The sequence below is a fragment of the Dermacentor andersoni genome, chromosome 8 (genome assembly GCF_023375885.2).
Source record: "Dermacentor andersoni chromosome 8, qqDerAnde1_hic_scaffold, whole genome shotgun sequence".
Taxonomy (NCBI): Eukaryota; Metazoa; Arthropoda; class Arachnida; order Ixodida; family Ixodidae; genus Dermacentor; species Dermacentor andersoni.
In genome coordinates, this window is record NC_092821.1 from 57,232,982 (window position 1) to 57,257,374 (window position 24,393).

The window sequence follows — 24,393 nt, forward strand, 5'->3', positions numbered from 1 at the left end:
ATTATAAAACTGAACAAAAATTGGAAGCGTTGACGCACAATGCACAGAATTTTGAAAAAGAGCACATGTCCCAAAATGTACAACTTATTTCATGACCGCTAAGAGTATGTAAACATAATGGCTCAGCAACACGTTTCCTCGCTGCATTCTTATATATAAATTAATATAACAAATCATAATAGTTAATTTAAATGCAACAACGTTAGCACACATCTCACCAGCCTACTTTATCCTCACAAAGCCCGGCTTACCTTTTCAGTGCGGAAAACTTTACTTTACGCAAAACTCACAGGAGCGCTTATGGCGTGTTGATGCGGAATATATGGTTATGGACAGCTAAAGAAAAAGTATTACTACATAAATAAAAAATTAGCCAATTAGGTACCTCATTAACTGTTTGTTTGTTTGTCTGTTTATTGACATTGTTTGCGCCTGTAGTCCTTGAAGTGACGAATAAAGGTGATCAAGCTGTTTTAGTTTTCTTTCTTGTGAAATTGTCTAAGATCTTTTATGGGGTTAAAGCTACTGCAGGATGAGCACCTCCCCCAGGAATAACCAATTATCTTTTGCCAGCTGACACCATACTTTGCCTGAAAATTTTGTAGCCTGACCACACAATCTCGTTCCGAGCTGTGCTCCACTTAGTATTCTACAGATATGGGCAACGTGCACCCACGCTTCATATTTCACGCGAGACATTTTTTTTTTTTTTTGCCACTTTCACGCGAAACGTGGTCAAACATTCAAATTGTTGCCCTAGAAAGGAGGGACACCGACATCAGGGGCACGACACTCTCGTGCGCCGCACCGAGAGTGCGTGGCAGAGCAGCACAGAGACAGGCGCCTACTTGCGTGGGTAGTCGCAGGCGAGCTGCTTGCGACTGAAGACGAGGTCGGACGGGCACGAGAACTCCCGCGCGTTGCCGGCCACGCAGAGCACGAACTGGGCGCAGCCAGGCGCCGGGTAGAAGGCGTCCGGCAGACTGGCGCACCCGTTATCGCCCTCGCACTGCACGTCGGTCGAGTTCTGACAGCGACCTGCTTCGAACAGCTGACCCTGCGGGAGGTTGACAGGCGAAGGGTTATCGGCAACAACACTCAACTACGCGCCATCCGGATCACTTCATTCAACAGCAAGATGCTCTTGTACTTTTTTTCCTGCTCTGTCTGGGTCACGCTCCGTGCGCGGGCCGCCTAATGAGCGTGGGTCTGGTCGCCGATTAATCCTCGTCAAAATGCGGTTGACGACTTGAGAGATTGAAATCGTGCTGTGAAGAAAGCTGATGCTCTACCTGACTAGTAGTTGACCCTAACTACCTACAAGTTGTACTGAACATCTTCGTGCAATAAACTCAGGGAACACAAGCTAGCAGACATCGAGATGTTCGTAAAGTATAGCAATTTGTATCGTTTCTTTATTTCTTACGTCATAGTAAGCAGGTTAAAACACACACATGGGTAACCTATCGCTTGCTTTCTTCGGCACAACAGTGGCGGTGTTCAGCGGGTGCAAGAAAGTGCGTGTCATAAGGCACCAAGCAAGACATGCGACCTGGTGACAAATACATTCACTTCAGTACGCACAGTCTACAGACACTCTTGCCCTAGAAATTTCCGAAATGGCAAATCCCAACCCATCTTGACGATGAACTAAACATAAGTGAAGGTGGCTAGCTAATAACAAATGTAAAACTTTTAAAAGCATTGCGAATTCGAGCTACAGCTTCTCATCTTTTAAGGGTACAGGAACTAGAGCTCGTAATGAAACAAGTGCGACGAGTGTTCGTATCACATAGGCGCAGCGTTCCCGGAAAATCTCCTTGGACAAGTGAGAGTGATTGTAAACAAGTTGGGCATGCGCGCGCGTCTGTGTTTCTTCCGTCATTGTGCTGACTCACGTCGATTATTCAGTGGGCGCTGCGTCCTCGAGTTCGATACCTGCAGCCGCAACGACTTCAGTTCTGATCAGGGCAGAATGGTAAAAAACTCTCGGATACTTAAGGCATTGTAGGACAATAGGACATATACGTCCCACATTGTGGTGTGCGCGATAACGCCTCTCAGCCTCGAAGGAGCACATTTATCGCATTTGTTTGGTGCTGCCTTCTATATAAGCGTGCCAATACTTCATGGTAGACCAGTCTTGGGAATGGATAATAAGTAAGGACACGCGTGCAAAAGGTAAAAATAGGTTTTTGATTGTTACAACCATTGCTGGATTTGGCCCACATTTACTCGCAAGAAAGCAGTTCTCAAGATGCGCGGTAAGTTATTGTTCTTTCCTGCATTCATGATTACAAAATTAGGTCGCATTGAGCACCCGCTTCTGTATCCTGAGGTGATAGCTACTCCGCAAAATGCGTCCTTGTGAATGTACGTGCAAAAGCACGCACGTGCCAAAAAGGCGCTGATACCATTGGTGTTCGAGGCTCGGACGAGAAGTGCGCACAGACATTTTTTATGTATGCCGTCTGCTTGGCCACTTCCACTGCAATGCTTCAGTTAGCTTTGCGAGGAAGGTGGCTGCATATAAAATTGTAACCTTCTAAGGTCAGTGCGACAAAGGAGTGCCACTTTTCTTAAAGGGCGTGTACTGTCAGTCAGACAAATATGCCCCAGTTTTTACGACTAAATGGATTGTCGTGCCGAAGTGTAATTCGTTGCAAACTATTTCTAAGCGCCTCATTCAATTGTACCGCGCAAACAATTTCAAGAGTTATGGTTCACGAGGCAAGTAGGCACAAATCATGTTTATGGATGTGTTAATAGTGAATTTTGCGACCTAAATCAATTCGAATATAATATCGAATATGTTTCGAATAATCAACAGTCGTTATTGCATACTTTTAAAATATTGTTCACATCCTAACATTTCCAAAGTTATAAGCGTTGTGTCACTGCACAATACGTATTGATGCGTTGTTTACTAAAAGCACAAATGGAGCATTAAGTCCAAACAAATTGTTTCTTCGCATGCACAGGAATCTTCAGAGAAGGCGAATGACTGCTGTATATACAGACTATAAAGTATTGCTACCTAAGCGACGTAGTCTGCTCCACTAGGCAAGTTCTCATGTTGTATGTATATACTATGCATGGTGGAGTGGAAATTTACCCTACTTTTGCTCGAGCTGTATACTTAATTGAGCGCAGTTGACGTTTGCAAATATTCGAAAAGTATTCGAAAAACAGTCGCCTTTACAAATAGTGACTATTCGATGTAGGAATAGGACACACTATTTTATTCGTTCTTGGAAAGTTTGGATATTCACAGGCCCCTATTAATTTCGCTTCGAGGCACTAGGGGTCAATAGCACATGTGGTTCCCACTATTCGATAGACCATTAGTGTATGTATATGACAACTACGTCCCACGTTTTTTTTTTTTTTAATAAACGGTTTGGTGCAGAGAAGCCAAATTCGTTGCAAGCTATTTATCAGTACCTCGTTTAGTTATACTATGTTAAAAGAAATCGAGAGTCCTGTCAGAAGTATACGCTGTCCCACAAAAGCTTAAATAGGTGGTGTCCGAATCCTTGCCGCCGCCGATGACTGCTTCATAGTAACGAAAACAGATCTCGAAGGCTTTGCTTGTGCAGTGCGTTGAAGGCGCACGAGGATGTTTCAGAGCCGGAAGCAGACCACGCTGTAACACCACCTGTTATGGTGTACGGTACCGAACGACGCGTGGTCAAATGTGAAACATTAGGCTTTGAACGAGGCGTCCACGAGACATTCAAACTCCGTCGACCTATCAATCACTCCATCATCTCCCTGCTTTTGTTTTCGTTTTGACGCGCGGCGTTTGGTACCTGCGGGCAGAGCGCTTCCTCCCTGTCTCCGTCCTGGCACCGGAAGTACCGCCTGCATCCGCCCACGCGGTCCGCGAACACGCCGTCCGCGTCGCACCGCAGCTTCGGGCAGCCCACTTTGGAGGCTGGACGGCAGCGGCCCAGGCGCCAGTCGAACAGCAGCGAGGCCGGACAGGAGAGCGACGTCTTCCGGCCCCCTGCCGGACGAAAGAGCAATGACGCGCAACACGACGAGTCCTGAAGTAATGCAGCTAATGGTCGAGGAATTTCACCGGTACTCTATTCAATGTACGTCGTCCCAACTATCATGCGCCGAGATTCAAATATATGCAAATGTCACGTAGCTGGACAGAACCAAGGTAATGTTGGCCGTCGCTTAGAGACACGCAGATTATTGTTTTGTATTCAGCGTAATTACACAATTAGCTTATTTCTTTAATAAGCTTCTCAAACATAATAATTAAATTAGAAGTGTCAATGAGAAAATTGTAGAGCAACATGAAAAATCCCGATACAGTTTTCCTTTGCTCAATACGTGCTACGCAAAAGTGCTTTTCCGATCCTGAAAGCAGCCCGCAAGCGCAAAAAAAAAATAACGTGAGTATCTCCAAGCGACGGCAAATAACATTAACTTGGTTTTGTCCACCTACGTGGCATTTGCATATTTTTATATCTTGGTGCATGATGCTTGGGGCACCTTGTATATAAGCTGCAGACAAGCAGCGCACCAGAAGGAATACACGCGAGTAGTAGAAAGTTATGCAGTTCATGGTTCGAAGTGAGAACAATTTGCTCAAACAATATCGTTAGATATAACGAAATCCTATGGATGAAACACTTTGAGAAGTCCGTTCTTATTGTCAACCGGCCTGTGACGATTATAAAAACTACTTGCTTGAAAAGATTGTACGAGCCAATGTTCACGTGACCACTTCCTTAAATGTAGACAGAGAGTTTGTTTCTCAAGGTCGTTCAGGTAAACGCGTATTTGGCTTCTTAAATGCACATATACAGGCTTAACGTTGCATTGGGGTTCTTCGCCTTCACTTTTCAGCCGGGATTGCCGCGTCATCTTGTCGCATGGGAAACATGAAACAGCGATATTACATCGTCGCAGACGAGATGCAAAATACGTCTCGTACAAAGTATAAATTTTCTCGAAAATTAGGGGCAATCGATTTATCTTGCACGCTTGACATATGGCACAGGCTGCAACTATTTTTATGTTGCAACACATCATTTTAGCTAATCCTTCCTGATTTAACTCTGAAAATTATGAAAGCTGTTGTGATTAGGACTGGACACAGGCTTTGAAGAGGATAAATTCAAATTCATGAAAGTTGGTGACGCGTTTGTGCGTTCTATCCTGACAATCCCCGCGATAAGGAAAGACAAATGATGAACAACAGAGTGTTATTGAAGCAAAGTTAAAACAAATATTATAGATTCGACGCACATACTGCAACCTAAAAAAATCAACGCTTTCCTAGAGGTGTTAAATAAACGCCGCGCAATGCATTATATTCTGCACAGCGTTTTGCACTATAGCTATTACCTGCTTACCGAAGAGGACGGCTAAACGCGGAGACCTCTACGACGTTGCCCACGTGACCACGCATTATACTGTCGCCAGGATTGGCCCTCCTTTGCTAATGACGCTTTGTCTAGGCTTGGCGAGTCGGCTACAGTGGGCCCATCGTGGAGATAGTGCAACAGCAAACTTTACTTAACTCTGTCGCACGACCGACCGAGCAAGTGCACCAGATCTCAAATCATAATAAAGTAAACATAGAAAGCTTTGTTTTACCAAAGGAATTGTGCTTTTGGTGACGTTATCTCTTGCAGTTAGGATACTCAACTATAATTTCTTTTATGACTAATTCCGTAGAAAACAGGCCCGGCAGCCCGGACACCTGTAAGCATGGTAAATATGTCGGTGCTGTCTTGCGTGTGAGCCATTCGGCAAGACAGCAGCGCTTAGCCAGCGTCACAAAAGTCCGCGAGTATTCGCAAAGAAACTTCACTTAAAAGGAGATGCGACCAATGGGGCAAGGACATCTTTTCAAGTATGTGCTGCGGCTTGCTAGTTTAACAGGTTTATCTGTGATTATCAAAACATCGTGCAGCTTTATGTCAATTCACAGTCTTTGTCTTTGTCTTTTTCATTGCGTAAACTGTAGGGCAAGTTATGGGGCCGAAAGTCGCTCATGCCTATTAGCCCTTAGACGGGAATTCATTTCGTATGTGATTATGTAAATAATAGGATACATTAAGACAGGAAATCTCTATTGCGATTTTGAACAAAGGTGCATCCTCAGAGAAGGGCTTACCTTATAGCATTTTTTGAGCTATTTAGGATGATTGTGCCAAAGAAAGGGAACCGCGAATCCGTCGTTATGACGGCAATCTAGTTCTTCGAAGCGAATGCGCTCTACGCTGTGCATCTTCGAGAGCTAAAAAAAAGGTCGCGGGTTCGACTCCTTTCCCCACCAATGATTCACGGTCAGTAGCCAACATAGGTCTCTCCCGCTCTTCCAAGGCTAAATCGCCGGAAGACGCGCATGTGTCTGCCCCCTTCGTACACCGGTATGCCGAGCCCTGTGAGTTGAAGTAACTCAATAAAGTCGCACGAGTAGAATCAGCCAGTCCTAAAACGTCACACCCGGTGTTGATATACTTGCTATAAATTGCCATCAAATTTACGAACCATTAGTGTTTAGCCATGGGTGTGTGGCGAGGACATCACGTTATATATTGCGTATGGGCCACATAACACCAGTTCTATATTTAGTCTTTATTAGCTCTGAGATATGGGAAATATGGCCAATGTAAGTCATCGCCGCGCAGTAATGTTAGCTTAGAATATAGCTCTAAAGGCGAATTAGGACAACGAAGTTACAAAGCACTCTTAAGAATGGTCTATACCATGCCAAAACAACAAAATGTTATTGATGGAAGTCTGTGGGTGACGTAGGAGGGGGGAACAAATACCTTGGCAGAAGAAGAAGCGCCGGCAACCGGAGCCGTAGTCCGGGTAGACGCCGTCCGGCTCGGAGCATTTCTGGGCCTCCACGTCTGCCCTAGGCCGGCGGCAGTAGCCCGCGTGGAACTGCTGGCGCGGCGGGCATCTCAGGTGGTGCGCAGCGCCCCCTCGGCAGGCCACGAAACCGAGGCCGTCGCTGTCGGCGAACACCGAATCCGGCCGACCCTCGCACAGGCCCCCGGACTGCGATGCGGGAAATGCGACAACGGTTACATTGAGATCCGAACTCTGTCAACGTAGAGGTGGGACTCCCTGAAGGTTTTACCGATTACGTGAGCGAGATATAGACGAAGAAAGCAAGGAAGGCAGGTTAACCAAAGGCGTGCCCGGTAGGCGACTCTACGATAGGGAGAGCGACAGGGTAAATGATAGATCGGAAATAAAAATTTCCGCTACTTGCACTAGTGGTGCAAGACTGGATTAAACAGCGGAGCTTGTAGTCACCTAGCCCAAACTCCGCTGTTCAAAGTTGCGCACAGAGATTATGTTACACAAGTTCACGACGAACCAAAGTCAGTCACACACGCGACAGGTGTGCCCAAACTCTATGCTCAGAAATTCGCGCCTGAAATGGCCGTTCGCGCCCATTCAATTCGCCTCGGCGGCCTTGACGCTTGAATACGACAATACAACAGTCACTGTTGTGACTGTTCTAGTGTCTCTTCTTGTGCTTAAATAAACTGATTTGATTTGATTTGATTTGATTTGATTTGATTTGATTTGAAGTTTTCAAGCAGTCACAGGCCACGATCGCTTTCTCGGCGACGTCGCGCGTTCAGGCGCCGACTCTCCCGTTCCCTGGACTCAAACTCGGGATTCTCGACTCGGCGTCGCGTCTTCTCAGCCGCAGCTTCAGTGCGGTGTTTCGAATCAGCTCGGCGGCGACGCATCGCTTCTCGCTTGGCATTACGGCGCTCTTCCTGGTAAGCCGCTTCTTCTTCGGGGGTCCGGACTTTCTCCGGTCTACCCTTGGCATCAGCACGTACGAATGGAGTATAGGCGGTGACAGGTGCGTGACCGTGCCGGCTGTTCGGCGCTTTTACTGGCCTGTGACGTCAAGACTCCGCCCAACGCGCGTGGGATGCCAGGAGGTTACGTGGCTCGGTGATTTCGCAGGAAGTTGCTAGGCAGCGCGATACGGCGCACAGCTGGGCTGAGTTTTCTAGTAACGCTCCACGGCGGAGCTAAAAGGTTAAATAGGTTCGCTGTTAAGTCGCAGTTTCTCCCGAGAGGTGAAGCATCGATTGTGAAAGCAAATTATACTCATGTTACACAGGCGACCATAACCGCGGTTAACGTAACTGCGGTTTGCCTTAAACGTGGCTAGCGGAGCTACACGGCAGGTGAAACGGCAGTTAAGACGCTAACCGCGGTTGACAGTCAACCGACTTTGGCAACCTCGGCTTAGTGTAACCAACGTTTCGGAAACGTTGAAGATGGCGGATGCTACCTCTCGCGAGAGCAGCGCGGCCGCTTCACATATGTTTTCTCAAAAGCGTATCTTTTGGCCTGATACACACCTGGGAACGGAGGTCCTGATACACACCTGGGAAAATAATTTGAGCGCCCTGCGCTGAAGTAGTCGAAACGCGCACCTCTACACCGAGGTGATGGCTACGCTGAACACCACTGTTCCCTACTGTTCCCATTGGTGAAGGACCATACTCGACCACATGAACAAGCGTTATCTGTAAGTGAACATCGGTAGAGACGCTGTGCCGGGGATTCTGTAATTTTTCAGAGGACGCGGCGTTTGCATGCTAGTTGATGATATTCCAGCCGCTTAGGCCTGGAAAAGAAAGAGACGAACAGAAAAATTCTCTAGCGAAGACAAAGTGAGAAAGAAACTTTTATTAAAAAAACAAAGTTCTTTTTCTCTCTCTCTCTTCGCTAGGGGCTTTTTCTGCGAAGAGAAACGCGTGCATGCAAGAGAACGCGTCCGTGTCTTACGCTAGGGCGTGCAGTCGCCCGCATGTCGGATGCTAAAACTTTTAAAAGCACTCATACGTGACACGCCGTCATGTCATTAACTGTGAGCAGGATAGCCCGTGAAACACCGGCAGACTACGGTTGGTGTTATCCAAGGTTGAATGAGTTAACCACAGGTTAAGTTTAACCGTGGTTAACCTGCCCGCGTAGCTAGGGCATTAGTGGTCAGCTATACAAAGTAAGGATAGTAGTTTTATCGGCCGTGTAAACTTGTATACATAAACATAATAACTAAATAATGGAGCATGTTGTCACGTGCACAGAAGCAAACACAAAAACATCTCGCGCGATGAGCGCAGAAACCGCTGTGAAAAACGCTGGAGTGAGGAAGCACGCCATCAGCAGCTAGCCAGTTGACGCTGGCGCTGCCTCTCGCATTAACGCAAACTAATCTTCAAAAACACAGCGCATGAAGGACTCTGTTCCCGTCGCAGATGGCTTTCAAGATACAGCGGCCCAAGCAGCCGCCTGCGCCACCCGCAGTGGAACGCCTCCATCCCCCTCCCTACCCCCGGCGTACCTTGTCTCCGTCGTCGATGACTTTCAAGGTACAGCGGCCAGAAGTAGAACGCCCCCCCCCCCCCCCTCCCTACTATCCTCCGGACCCTTGCGTGCGACGGAAGACGGTGCGCTTCCTTCCTGCTCTTCTACGACGCGCAGCGACAATTTTACCTATTTTCCCGATTTAGCTATTTTACCTTTTTTACCGATTTTAGCTATTTTTGAGTTCGCCGTTGATCGACAGCTGGTAGGCCTTAAGCAAGATGTTTTTTACTGGCGAACCTTGATTTATATTGCCTTGACGGTGACTGCCTTACTTAGCTTCTGGTAGGTAAACCAAGATTGCATTGGCGCAAACATCCCAAAACCAAGTTTTTTTCTGAGCTCCACTTCCTTGTCATGTATTACCTGAAGCAATAACCGCACCATACACACGACACATACAATGACAGGATGAACGCTAGACTGCGCCGGGGTGAGGGACGCTTGTCATGTTACCTTTTTCCCATCATTCTGGTTAAAGCTTCGCTTGATGCTTTAGGTATGGATTTACTACCCGGAGAACAAGTTGTGACTTTTCGCCTATGAAGTTAAAAACACGTAACAAGCACATGTACTGTGATGTCCTCTGATTATATTTCCCCAAACCTGCGTCTAAAAGTTCCATCTACAGCTTTGACGGCGTTTCAAGCGCTCGACGCTAATGCAAGCCCTGAGCCCTATAATTAAAGGTGTCCGCTCCTATTAACTCAGGAATGTTAAGCGATTCCTGGTTAGGGCACCCAAGCTTGGGAGAACTTATTTAAAATTCCTGATACAAAGGAAACTGTTGCAGAAAGCCTATAAATATTAATATTGTTCATTATTACCAATACGGTAATGTAGTCTTAGGACGTCCTGGAATCTCTCGTGAAACGTCGGCAAGCGACATCACCAGAATATAGAATATGGACAACAACCTTTTCATAAATTGTGATAGAAGAAACAATAAATAAAGAAAACTTATTCGTGATTCTAATTGGCATATTTACTATATTCTCACAGCTTTAAAAATGAAATTATCGAGACATGTGCTGATAAGAATTTTCTGAATTACATGAATTTTAGTCCTCTTGCACGAAAAGGTTTGCGTTGTAAAGATGCCACGAAAGGGAAAGACTTTTTTTTTTGTAGATGACAAGAACAAGAAAGTTCAGTCACTTTAAAGACTCCAGCAAACACAATGACAAAGAGAAAATCAAGCAAATCTATAAATTTATTTATTTATTTATTTATTTATTTATTTATTTATTTTGTCAAATGGATATCGAAATTGTTTTTATTGACATCATAGTGGAGGCTCCCGCACCATTCTTTATTTCTTTGGATGTCGTACGGTACCGCGAGGTCTCTAGCACATACATCTTGCACCCCCGTGTCTAGGCTTTCAATGCGTTGTACAACGCAAAGCCGTCCAAGTAAGTTGTTCTTTGTATTGAGTTGTATTTGTCTAACTTTGGAGCAGCTTACACTCTTCCTTAGTGCAATTTTTTGTTGTTCTTGCACTGTCGCAGACTGATATTTAAGAAATTGGAGCCCCAAAAAAGCAATGCTCTAGTAAAAAGTAAATTGTTATGCCTGAAAACTAGGCACCAACATGGCAACACTTTTTTTACGTCCAACGTTAAGCTAATACATTTGTGGAGTCAATGTTGCCACATCATTAGCAAAACTTGTCCTATTAAACTACCCCTGAAGCGTAATGTCTCGGCAACAAGAAATCACGTACATACGTCACAGACTTCAAGTAGTAGAAAAGAAGCATCATGCACCCACAAACAAAGTCACTTGATGCGATAGCCATCGGGCACTGCAGCTCCTATTTTTGTTTCTGTCAATTTTATCGCGATAGCCATTAAACGGACACTGTAGGAGTGTTGGCGCCGTTGCAACCGTTGGAACCGCCGCCACGGTTGCGATGCTGTCCTCGTATGGACGGCTCGTGCACGGGCCGCGCGTGGTGGATTAGAAGCTGAGGTGTCCAATGACATCCAAGCGCTTGGCTGCAAAAGCTGCGAAACCAAGTGGACGCAACGTACTCAATCGGGTCTGCAGCGGTGCCAGCGTTCCACTTTTCACTGCATCGCATGAGCGTTGTGCACGCAACAAGTAGGGTTCCTGCTGTGCCAATGCGTGCGTGTCATGCCACGATACATACATTGGCCCGAGTGGAACGGATAATAAAGGTCGAGGTAAATTTAGTATTTTCATCGGACCCCGAAAAACGCCGGCGGTTTTCTGTCAGTTCCATATCGTGCACCATCGAGGAGTGACGCCTGTGGCTCCCCTGCCGGCGTCGTTCGTCGGGCCAGCGTTGTGAGACGTGTGGTGCGTGCGCGTAATTTACTGCAGTAGCACGCCAAGAGTTAACGTAAATAACGTATGCGCACAAGAGAGTTCGAAAACGGAATATGGCACCCAGACTCGGCCTCGAGACGAGGTAAGAATTCAACATAATTAAAGGCACAGGAAAGACAGGAGAAAGACCCAGCGCTATTACTGCGCGGATGCGATATTGCACCCATAACAAGAACAAAAAAATTTCGAAATGGACGAAAGTATGGCAGCTTAAGATGAAAAGGAACAAATGTGTCTTGCAACTTTAGCCGCCTTTTCGGAGTACTTCGAAAGCGGCTCTATCGTAACTAGGAGCGTAGAGCTGTCATTTACTGACGCTATACAGCACATGCATGATACACACGAGTTTGAAAAAAGTCTACATACTAGTAGTACGCAAGGCATTACCACCTGCTTGCTAACTGGTTTATAAAGCAGAAATGCGCTATACAGGCGAGTACGTAAACGATCAGAACTTTGGCAGACTTTGTGTAATATTCCCCAGTTGAAAATGACAACACAGGTTGTGTTCAGTACTACAGAAATTTCTGTTGTACAACAGGATTTTTCTGTACTAACTACAGATTCCTGATGGAGCGACAGACTTTTCTGATGTACAACAGACATTTCTTGTTCTGACTACAGAAGTACAGTCTGTCGTATGTCTGTTGTTACAACAGAAAGCTGAAGCTCTACAACAGATTTTTGTAGTACTACAGAAAAATTTGTCATCACTACAGGCACCCTGTTGTCCCAACAGAAATGTTCCTGAAGTAACCCGAAAAACTTCTGTAGTGCTACAGAGAGCTGTTGAAATACTACAGAAACCTATTGTGGCAACAGGCCCCCAATTGTCACAACAGAAGTGTTCCTGAAGTAATGCGACCAACTTCTGTTGTACTACAGAAAAATGTTGTACGACAGAAACCTATCATTGCAACAGGCCCCCAGTTGTCATAACAGAAGTGTTCCTGAAGTAATGGACAAACTTCTGTTGTACTACAGAGAACTGCTCCACAACGGAAACCTATCGTCGCAACATGTACCCAATGATGGCAACAGAAGTGCACTGAAATTGTGCGATGCGACAAGCTTCTGTAGTGCCCAGTTGAAAATGACAAGAGGAATTCCTGTCGCAACTACAGAAATTCTGTTGTACGACAGAAGTTCTTAACATTTCTTAATTGAGTGACATTTCTGACGTTATGACAGAAATTCTGATGTCGCAACAGAAGCATTCTGTCGCGAAGGCCAATAGTTATGAAGTCGCAACAGAAACGTTCTGTCGCGACAACAAGAGTTCTGAAGTCGGAACAACAGCTTTATATCCTGACAGCGACTCCGACGTTACGACACCAATTCTGACGTCGCAGCAGAAACATTCGGTCGCGACGGCCAAGAGTTCCGAAGTCGCAACAGAAGCGCTTTCCGTCGCGGCCCTTTAATATTGTATGTTAGTTTCGCATCGGTGGTGTACACTGTACTTTTCTCTTGCGCGGTATTCAATCGCGCTTCTCTGAAGCCGGCAATGCTGATGGCACCAACACCGGCATTAAAGTCGACGTGGCGAATAGTTATAATTGTGCCGTGACGACGCGGCACCAGCAACGCCTTACCGGCCTCCTCGATCAAGATCGGCCGCTGATCAAAATCATACCATCTGCGGGAATGGCTGCGTATCCGTTTCATTTTTTTTTTGGTAAGATGTGGCACACAGGCCTGTGGACTTACATGTGCTGTTACACTGACACATTAGTTAATTTCCCAGGAATATTTCACAAGCTAATGCGAAGCGGAAAAGAAGATTTGGGTTGTTCCACAAAGTTGCGTGAAAAGCTGTCTCGCTCGGGTCTCATTAATCTGGTACAGTGCTGCCGTGAGTAGCCAGTATGCTGTCAGAAAGAACTCTCATCCACGAATGTTTATCTAGCTATTTTGCATTGAACACACGAATTATATGCGCGCTCAAAAGTGTAAAGAACGAGAGACAACTGTCGAAACTAGCAGTAATAACCCTAAAAGTCAACGTTGTCTATTTCTGAATTTCTTATTTAATAGGGATATCGTACATTAAAATCGATGTTCTAGCACTCCACGATGTACCTGTCGATGGTACGAAAACTCTTGCTCTTCTATAGATGCGGCACTTGACGCGGTGGATAGCGGATCTTGGCTCTTAAAATGCAAATGTAAACATCAGCGCATCAGCACGTCGTACTATTGACATGGCCAAAATGTACACTCGAAAAGCATGGCAGTGCAAAGTTGAATGTGTGCTAGTGTATATTTATGTATCGCTTACCTTATTTCAAGAAATGATGCCCTTTTTGTTAGCTTGGTGAAACTTCCAGCAATAAGAAAAAGAAGGAGTGGTGCAGTGGTAAGATGCCGGGCTCGGAATCGTGAGGTCGCAAGTTCGAATCCTAGGCAGAGACGTTGTTTTTGTTTCATTTTTTTACTTTTATATTTTTCTTTTTTTGTACTAACAAATTTACATAGCCTTAAGGAGGTCTCTGTCAATATTTAATTAAATATTGATCAAGGACTACAGAACTTTCTACTACAGGACGTCACACTACAAACAACAGAACTACAGGCAACAGAACTACAGAAACAACGTCCCAAAATACGACAGACTGTGAAAATTTCCTGTTGTGTTTTTCAACTGGGTCGTCACAAAAAGAAGAAATATTCGTCATAAAAAGAAGAAAGAATAGTCACGAGAGAGCCCTGTGTCTCGACTATGCTTTCTTCTTCCCTATGCACTTGTGCTGCGAACGTTTTCTCAGCACTGGCCCCAATACCAACAGGCACAAATTATCGCGGCAGTTTTTCCTCAGGTGCACCGGGCAAGAACGGTGAATGAATCATTTACACGCGCTTCCGAAGGTCGCTGTACTATACGTCTTCGTAGCATCAGCTTCCTCCGCTCTACACACTGCAAAACGTGCCGTGGCACGCAGGCAACATGCAGTGGACGCGGACGCAAGCTGTGCCGAAGGAATGCGGTCTGACTGCGCGCGTACTACATTCTGTGACCCCGCATTGGATTCGCGTTGCGGCCGTTGGTTACAAAACCGCCGCGTAGTCGATAGGGCCACACCTCCGTAGCTCGAAGACGACAGGGCATTACGGCCCACCTCATGCAGAAGAGCAATCTCGGTCTCATCGGACGCCTCGCTCGCAACCAGTCACACAAAGCGCAATTTTACGCACCGCGCATTGATAGCGCAGGCGTAACCATCCAAAGCTCATGGTAGGTCATCTCAGCGCCAGGTCACAGAGGTCGGAACGCCGTTGTATGAGATCGGATCGGTGCCCGATATCTGCTCGCTTGATGAGTGCACAACCTCAACAACAAAAAAAAAAACGAACATTAATTAGAAACCGCAAGTTTTAGTTTGGCGGCAAATAATTTGTGTCGCCTGGATATAGTGAATGGACTTTACGTACACTACGTACGTGCTCGCCTACATCTTTTAGGTGCCCAAGAGACAGAGAGAGAGAGAGAGATAAATCAAAGAGAGGAGTAGGTGTGCAGTTTTACCTACATTCTATCGGCACGTACCTTGGAAGCAATAAACCATACTTCCAAAACATGAAGGCGGTCATGTGAATGCTGAGCATTACTTGTTTAACCCCGACCGCTAAATTCTGTGCTCATTCGAAATGCATTGGTTAAACAACTGCGAATGAAAGGGGGAACGATTTTTCCTCCATGTTCTGGTTGCGTCGCTAAATAGCCACAACTAAAGAGGTCTAGATAAATTAATACAGGATAAAGATAAAAATAATTTTCCCAATGGAAGAAAAATGCCTAATTAGGAAGCCAGCCCAAAAAGCTGCCTAAAAAGGAAGCTCTCTCTCGGGCCTGACTCCGATGCGACGGATTCAAATAAATGTAAAACGCAGAAATGCTTTGCTGCGAAAACCATTCACCAATTTTGCATAAGTATGTTGCACTTGAAAGAAAAAGTTACATTTTAGCGAGTTTTTAGGAACAAAAATATTGATTGAGAGTCTGAATTTTTCAGGAAACTAGCGGAAAGTTGGTAAGTCTGAAAAAGAATAGATGCAGGAAGTTTTCAAATATGTAATTCTGCGCCAAAGAAATATCGAAGTTATGTACCGTGACTCCATTAGGGCTTCAAAAGCAAGCAAATTTGGAAGAATAAGTTACAGATTACGTCGATTTGGTGCAATGCTTAGTTAAGACAGTTTTGCAAAAGGCCTATTCACAAATAAGTAATGTACTTTACACAGACGTATAATATATGAGCTCTGCACGCGTTATATGTACTATTAGCTGCGGCTTACAGAATTGTGACATTCTTTTTCATTGCTAAGCTAGAAAGCTGTAAACTTCAGACTGTTGTCTTTCTATGTTTTGCAACTTTCAGAAATTTTCATAAAAACACTGAGGCAAAATAAAAAAAACGCGCTTCTTTGATTTTTTTATTGCAATGCAGGCAACCTTTTCAAACGCGGTACAGTGGTTGCGGAGAACCACTCCTCTCCTTTCACAAGTATTTAGATATGACACCTAGAGCTGAAGCTTACTTGCAAGATCTGGAAGAAAAAGGAGGCTGTCCCCCATGAAATATCACTTCGCAGCTGCATATATAGACCTAGGTATGTGCGCAATGACAAACATACATAATAAATTGTAATCACGATATTCTCACCTATTCATAGAAAATTAATGTCTCTAACCGCTGAACGTCAAAAAAAATTCCTTTAAGAATAAACCATCGCAGATGATTGTCAAAGTGAGCGATAGCTGTCTTGAATGCCCCTCTCGTCTATTGGCATACTATACATGATTGGTCAAAATCTCATGTGTACATCATCCTACTTAGGCCAGATTCTGAAGCCTTCCTTTCCTTGGTTCACTTCCCAGCCCCTATTTGAGGAGCCATTCATCCTTTCCTAACGCGAAGGATGCATGGAGGAAACCAGCGTATTCTGAAACCTTGCTTCAACCTACCTCACGAAAGGAACATTTCGGCAGGTAATGAACGGGTTTCACGCATCGTGGTTCAAGGGTATTCGTCAGAAGTTCACTCACGAGTCCTTATTCAGCAAAAAAAAAAAAAAAAAAAAAAAGCTTCGTTCGTCGAATATCTCAAGGAAGGTTAAAACAGTGCATAAAAAAAGAGGACTCCTAGTATAAGAACTGCAAGGAACACACAACTCACCACGTGCTCGTGGTGTGAAGTGTGTTGCTTCTGCTTGTCCTGGTTTTTTTCGCGTAGTTTTAACCTTCCTTCAAGTATGAGCCAACTAGCCCTCAAAAACGTCCTACTAAAGTCGAATACCTTTTTGCTTTATATCGTTCGTAGTTTTCCTATTTTACGTTCAACACTAATGCTCGTAAGGACAGCTGGCAACGTGTATACCAAGTGGAGGGGTGCCGGCTGCTTCCCATGTACTAACTTCTTGCCCTGCGCTCTTTCGCCGTTTCGTCCTAAACAGATAGTTGCATTTGCTTTAGATTTGTGTCACGATGTGTCGACAGCAAGGTATTGGTTACAGCAGGGCGCTGTTCCTCAGATTTCCTTTAGACCACCGCGTTAAAAATGTTAATATTTTCTTTTTACATTTAAAAGATAAGACCGACTTCTTTCGGTTGCAGAAAACAGCATTTTACTTATAGCGTTATAGTCTTTATTTCTTTACCAATTTTATTTATTTACATTTTATTGTGCAGCACCCCAGCATTACAGGAGTTCGGGGGCAGCACATGTTTAGACGGACCACTACTGTCGAAGTAGAAGGCAGAAGAATATGCAATTGAATATGCAAATTCGAGTTTGAAGTTAATAGTTGACTGACGTAACTGTACATTTCTATAAAAAAATTCATAAAGGTCACGTTTTTACAGAATCCCCGGCCCGGTTGCGATCCCAGACTGCGTTTAGCGTGCTTTGGAAAGTTGTTATTTGTGACAGTATTTTGCACCGCGCGTTATGGCTGGCGCTCCCCTTACAACTATGTAAAGTGGGTTTCTCGAATCAATAACATATTCCATGTGACCACTAGTAGCGTGACAGTCACCACGAGTGACTGCCACGCTACTCTTTTCGGATTGAATGGAGTTGTAAGGTGTGCATACTTAGCGAGGCTAGAAATGATACTAGTTCTTTTACAAATGTCGTCTATGTAAACACTGGTAAGTTTAAAAAAAAATGTGCAGAGCGAACCTTGCAAATGCTTGATTCCGGAGAAAGAAAAAAAGAATCCAATTTCTGTAAAGTGCCTCTGTTAGAACACATGAAGTGGAGAAATGTGAGAATTTACAACTTACGTGAAATTGTTACATTTATGGCAGCTTTGCCATAGTCCTTCCGCAGACAGTTGGTACATATAAGAGTGGCGTACGCCTAAGTTTTGTCAACTTTGCATTTCGGTATAGATTCCATCGGCGCACGTATAATGTAATTTGTGTGTGTGTGCGCGCGTGTGCGCGTGTGCGTGCGTGTGCGTGTGCGTGTGCATGTGCGTGTGCATGTGCGTGCGTGTGCGTGCGTGTGCGTGTGCGTGCGTGTGCGTGTGCGTGCGTGCGTGTGTGTGTGTGTGTGTGTGTGTGTGTGTGTGTGTGTGTGTGTGTGTGTGTGTGTGTGTGTGTGTGTGTGTGTGTGTGTGTGTGTGTGGGTGTGGGTGTGTGTGGCTGTGTGTGGCTGTCAGCTTGATGCTCCAGAATTTTAGTAATTTGGTGGCTTTCAAGAATTTCTGTGAAAGAACTGATGACTTACATGTCAAAAATCTTCTCTCCATGGTGATTACTTTTGAACTGTTTCTTTTATGTGCAATAAAAGTTATGAAATTTTGCGACATGTCCAACCAGAAAGACGACTTTTTCTCCTCATGTACTGATGCGAGGCATTGTTGAGCTACTTCCACGTGATACTTCCTTTTTTGTCTTTTCTTGCGACGTCACCAACTGTAGGGGTATAGCCCCCGTGATGTTCAGAGCATGTGCTTTCCCTTAACGTCATACGGTTGCCCTTATTGTAACATACATAACGCCAGATGGCGTTCAGAACACACCAATGAAAGTTTCAGTGTGAAGCATTCTTTGCCCCTTACCATACACTTTGTGGTATCTGGGTGTAGATAGGTTCCCGTCTAGCCTCCTTTAGGCCTCTTCTATAAGAAGTACATTTCGTATACTCTTCTTTAAATAATGGCCCCCATCCTAACATCTCAATTGTTAACCTATTGCAAAAGAAAGCGTTACCACATGCATTTAAACGTGTAGGCTGGTCCTTTCTCACTGTTACTGCATGCGTCGCCTCGCACGGCAACAATTTGATTCCCTCGCGCGAGAGCAGACCAGTATTTCATTTCCCCGTACTATCCGTGGCATCTGTCGTTTTCAAACGTCATTGCACCGCTTGGAGACCGACAAAGCTTTCCGGTTTTTTCAAACGTCATCGTCAAGGCATCTTCATGCGCCTAGCTGTTAACTTTGCAAACGCTTCCACATCACACACAGAATTGATTGCCGAACAAGGATATGATATGCGCTCTGGTAACGCATTGCGGGACGCCAAACGATGCCAAATAAGTTTCTTGCAAAAATCTTCCGACGACATTGATTGTATTGTTTTTGCGCCTGCTTGCGTGAGTGTTTCTCATCATACATGGGGCCACATTTTTTTTTTTCGTATGTGCGCTTCTACCATCGCCTAAACAGATATTCTTTTTTTTAACTGTAAGTGTTTGCGCATGACTATCGTTGCTACACCAGTATGGCGCCGTTTGTGTTGACGCCCTGACTTTATAGCGTCAGCACGTCTTACATTTCATCTCGCGCATTGCAATGAACGAAACTTCAATGATCCACGAATAAATCATTGCCGGCGTCACGCCAGTCACTTACCAGCCCGGGCTCCAGGCACAGCACCAAGCCGGCGGACGAGACCAGCAGCCAGCCTGCGCATGATGCAATATATTTAGATGGCTCTTAAGATTCGTTTATTTCTCCTTAAACGCACATATTCAACTTTCAAATTCATCTTCCAGAAATCTCACAACGTTTCTTTGATTCTATTACACACCTACTAATTCGCAAAAAAAAAAAAAGAAAACGTCATTGACCCGCCTTGGTTGCTTAGTGGCTTTGCTGTTGCGCTGCTAAGCACGAGGTCTAGGGCTCAAGTCCCGGCCATGGCGGCCGCAATTCGATGGGGGAGAAATGCAAAAACACTCGTGTACTTAGATTAATGTGCGCGCTAGAGATCCCCAGGTGGTCAAAATTGATCCGGAGGCCCCACTACACCTGCCTCATAATCATATGGGGGATTCGGCACGTAAAACCCCATAATTTACAGCATGATTGAAAGGGTTGCACTATCCTCCTGCAATGGAAGTCACTCGCGATGAATGGGGCTGTTGTTTTGGTCGAATTCAACTTTATATCATATATTAGAATAAGGACATAGTTATACATATAAAAAGGGATGTCCAAAAGCTTAATCATCGTTGGCGGGACCTCCTGTGGAAGTAAAATGAGCCCATATATAAAACAAAAAAGCAAACGAAATGAAGGAGAGCATGGGCCCATTAACGTAAAACTATTGCAGCCTGTTTCTATTCCAATTTCCTGCCGTCAAGCTTGCGTAATCGCCGGCGCAAGCATAGGCGGCTTCGTCAAGCTGTCCATGTGGCAGCTCTTTCTGCATGCCCCTCGCGTCATGTACTGATGCAAATAAACATCATTGTCATTGTCATCCTCATTTCCATCGGCAGCGAAACACCCGCAGACGTAGAAGGCGTCATCAAGGGCGACCAAGGCCTACTGCTCGACCGTGAAATTTGCGTCGCAAGAGGGATCGTTCGACTGCACGGAGGAAAAGCGGAAGTGAGGCTGACAAATTTCAGGCAGGAGTTCAAGCACATCAACAAGGGCACGACGAACGCATACATCGAGGAAATTCTGGAAGCCAGCCATCTGCTTCTCCTCTCGGATTCTGCCGCATCTACCCCGACGACCATAGTTCCCGAAACAGACTTCGACGTAAATCCACGTCTCCTCATGAGTAAGCAGCAACAGATCAGAAGTCTTCTCCGACGATACAAAGACTGCTTTTCGATGTAAGCGAGAATTCGACAAAGACCAGTTGCAAATCATCGCATGATAACGGAAGATAGAAAGATGGGTGAGTTGGAATGGATGCATACTTCTTAATTGAGCGCGAAAAGAACGGGATACACAGAGTTACACAGGACGAGCGCTGTCTAACAACAGAAATTAATTGAACAAAACGCTTGAAAGACGGAACGCGACAAAGAAAACGACCTTCGTGCGCCGGAACTCTAAGACACGTGGAAATAGTTACGGAGCAAGTGTGACAACCAGCTATGATCGCTGGATACATGACAACAGATTCCACAAAACACTGCTTCAATTCATACACAACACAGGCCTCACAGCACACATATAATACACATATACGCACCAAGAATTATGCCTTAAGGGCAAGTCTTTATCGCAACAAAAAAAAAAAAAGAATGCGATTCGCAGTCTAGCAAAACGACAGATGGCTCAGATATACAAACCTTGCGCGACCTTTCTGTATGGAAGGCTCAAGCAAGTTCACGAGCCCTGCTGTCTTTGTACCTGATGATGATGATGTCAGTTTTATCGCAGGATCGTTCGCACCCACAAGATCTGCAATGGATGGGGGCGCAATGCGAAAACACCTGTGTACTTAGATTTAGGTGCACGTTAAAGAACCCCAGGTGGTCGAAATTTCCGGAGTCCTCCACTACAGCGTGCCTCATAATCGGAAAGTGGTTTTGGCACGTAAAACCTTATAATTTAATTTTAAAGATCTGTAATGTGCTGAAAGATGAGTGCTCGGCGTTCCTTTTAAGGTATTCTTATGCTGGCGCAGCAGCTCATTGATGCAATAGCCCGTCTGCACAATTTACGTTTTCCCGCAAGAGAAAGGAATTCGATAAACTACACCCTACGGCGCAGGAAACGAAAAGTTTCCGATTATTCACAGAGCAACCAACAACACTTGATCCACCTACCCTTCTCTACATCACAGCACAAGCGTTACCTACTTCACGGTTGGCCGAAAAAAAAAAGGCCCTCCTCAAAACCTTTTGCAATCGTCTTAAAACTATGGGACAGTCTGTGTACATGTGGCATGACAGAAAACTTACTACTCCTCGTAGTGGCATCCGCACGAGGAGTTTCAACAGTTTCAGTTTCAACAGGACGAGATTCGCACTCCTTAATGAGTCTGTAGGACGTCGATACAAGCTCATGTACAGGGTACCCTGCGTTTGTTAGACGAACAACCTGCTGCTGAAAACTGTCATAACATTTATGTAGACAAGACTTCCTAACGGTGAAATTTAGAGAATATTCAAAAACAAACTTCTTGATAATCATTGAATGAGCGGACGAATGACTAAGAAGTGCTTTCTTGAAACCTGACCCGAAAGACCCGCAAGTGTTTGCTTCAATAAATTTCAATTGTTAGGGAGCGCTCGTACTGTGCCCTCCTGACTCGGTGTCTTCCGCTGTTTTCACGCTGAATTATTAACTATGAATAACCAAAGAGTGCGACCGACCACTCCGCCAGAGCCCTTGCCGAGTTTCGACGCGAGAACGTGAAGCTATAAGGCGACAAGTCGACGAAATTCTGCGCGACGACATCATCCAGTCGTCGAAAAGCCCGTGGGCATCTCCTGTAGTCTTGGCGAAAAAAAAGGACGGAACCCTGCGTTTCTTCGTCGATTATCGTAGACTGAACAAGATCACGAAGAAGGACCCACTCCCATGAATAGACGATGTATTCGATCGGCTACGCAACGCTATATACTTCCGACACGTATACTCACTTATCTTTCATCGGGTGACCGCGTTTCAACGTCCAACAAATGTTATCGCTCAGCGCAGGACGCGCCAACATGTATCCGAAGTATCTGGAATGTTATCGATAGTTCTATCCGCTGTCTGTCGTCAACGCACCTTGTATAATCTCATTTGCATGTACGCCCGACGCGAATTGTGTAGTACCCTTTGGAATACACGGGAACACCAGCGATTTCTCTGCAACCTTCGATGACTTACGTATAAAAGCCGCCGCGCTTGACCAGCTGATCAGACGTTCGACGATCACCGACTGTGTTCGCCGCTGTCGCTGTACTTTGAGTGTAGCCTGTTTTTGAGTGCACAGGTTCGCCCAATAGAGTGCTCGTTTCCTGGTTCACAGTTTTGTTGCGTTCTTCACCGTCACTACTACGTGACAATATTAGTGAACCTTTAACGTGTACCCGTCACTTTGACGCGATGTTTTCGCGGATTTGTTACGTGGCGTGACAGACAGGTGAAGTGGGCACGGCCCGGCAACGTCTGACCAATAGCAGAGGGCTAATGGGGAAAAGGCGTTGAAACAGAAATAGTTACTTTTATTTTGTTCGGGCCTAATCATGCATAAACAGCGCGGACACATAGTTTTAGATAGGGAGATGTCGCCGTTTTCGTGACGTCGCTTGACAGACAGGCGAAGTGTGGCTGGTCCGAAAATTGTTTTGACAAATCGTGGAGGTCGGATTCCAGAATTGGAAGAGAAATGTTTGGAATAGATTTATGTTAAAGCAGCCCGTATATCTAAATAAATGAGTATACAACTACATCAAGAACACTAGAGTGCGATAGCGATCACGAGTAGGTTGGATTATTTACTGTTTAACAACAGAGATCGTTCCTGGTTTTTTTTTTTTTTGACACTCGTAAGGAAGCCACAGATGTTATATGTGTGAGTGAAATATTTCAGAATGATCTTGAAAAAATTCTTGGGGGTGCTGCATTCATATGGGGACCGATTACGAGTGAGCCTGCTTAAGCTGCAAACATAGGCTGGATGCATGGGTAGCTTACAATATTAAATCATACATTATTTTCATACAGCACCCCACTACGCCAACACAAGCACCGCCGCTGCTAGCACACCTCCCATGCATCTGCCACAACCGCTGCTGCCGCCGCGGTGGCACCTCCGACGCGCGTGACGTTATCAACCTATATATATATATATATATATATATATATATATATATGTGTGTGTGTGTGTGTGTGCGTGTGTGTGTGTGTGTGTGTGTGTGTGTGTGTGTGTGTGTGTGTGTGTGTGTGTGTGTGTGTGTGTGTGTGTGTGTGTGTGTGTGTGTGTGTGTGTATTGTTTCTCTTACAAGCCGAGTCGATGTGGTTCAATTTCGACCCAAGATAAACTTATTTTTGGAAGTTGGAGAAGTGCTTGGAGCCTGCTTCAGCTCCGCCGCGGGTCGGCTCGGTATTGCACTATCTCCAAGATCGGCCCACGCATTCCTATCCGCGCGCCGTGATACGGACGTAAGCCGGCGAGGGTACCCACCCTGGGAACGAAAGCGGGGGATGGTTACAAAGGCTATAAATACACACCTCCGCTGTAAAAAAAGTCTCAGTTTCACCCGAAAGGCGAAGCATTGATTGCGATTGCAGGTTAGTAGATAGCTGTATGAAGTAAGGCTAGTAAAACCTGTGAACTTGTGTAACTTGTATGAACTTGAAAACAATCGCTTCCTAATGAAATTAACAAGCGTAGTGTCACGATCGTGTAAGCAAGTGAACGCATCTCACTAGATGACCGCGGAAACTGGCTGTGAAAACG

At 45.2% G+C, this 24,393-nt stretch overlaps 1 protein-coding gene and 1 pseudogene across 1 annotated transcript in view; one reads left to right on the plus strand and one right to left on the minus strand.

Moving 5' to 3' along the window:
• LOC126526345 (uncharacterized) overlaps window positions 1–4,884 on the minus strand; it is a 36,251-nt gene extending 31,367 nt beyond the window's left edge. Inside the window, exons 1-3 of the mRNA XM_072284074.1 lie at window positions 4,860–4,884; window positions 3,813–4,009; window positions 849–1,057 (exon numbers count right to left, since the gene is read on the minus strand). Of these exons, the coding sequence (XP_072140175.1) occupies window positions 849–1,057; window positions 3,813–4,009; window positions 4,860–4,884 (431 nt within the window). The remainder of the gene's footprint in view (window positions 1–848; window positions 1,058–3,812; window positions 4,010–4,859) is intronic.
• A 19,037-nt stretch (window positions 4,885–23,921) lies between these two features.
• On the plus strand, window positions 23,922–24,070 carry LOC140213044 (U2 spliceosomal RNA; annotated as a pseudogene).
• The last annotated feature ends 323 nt before the right edge of the window (window positions 24,071–24,393 follow it).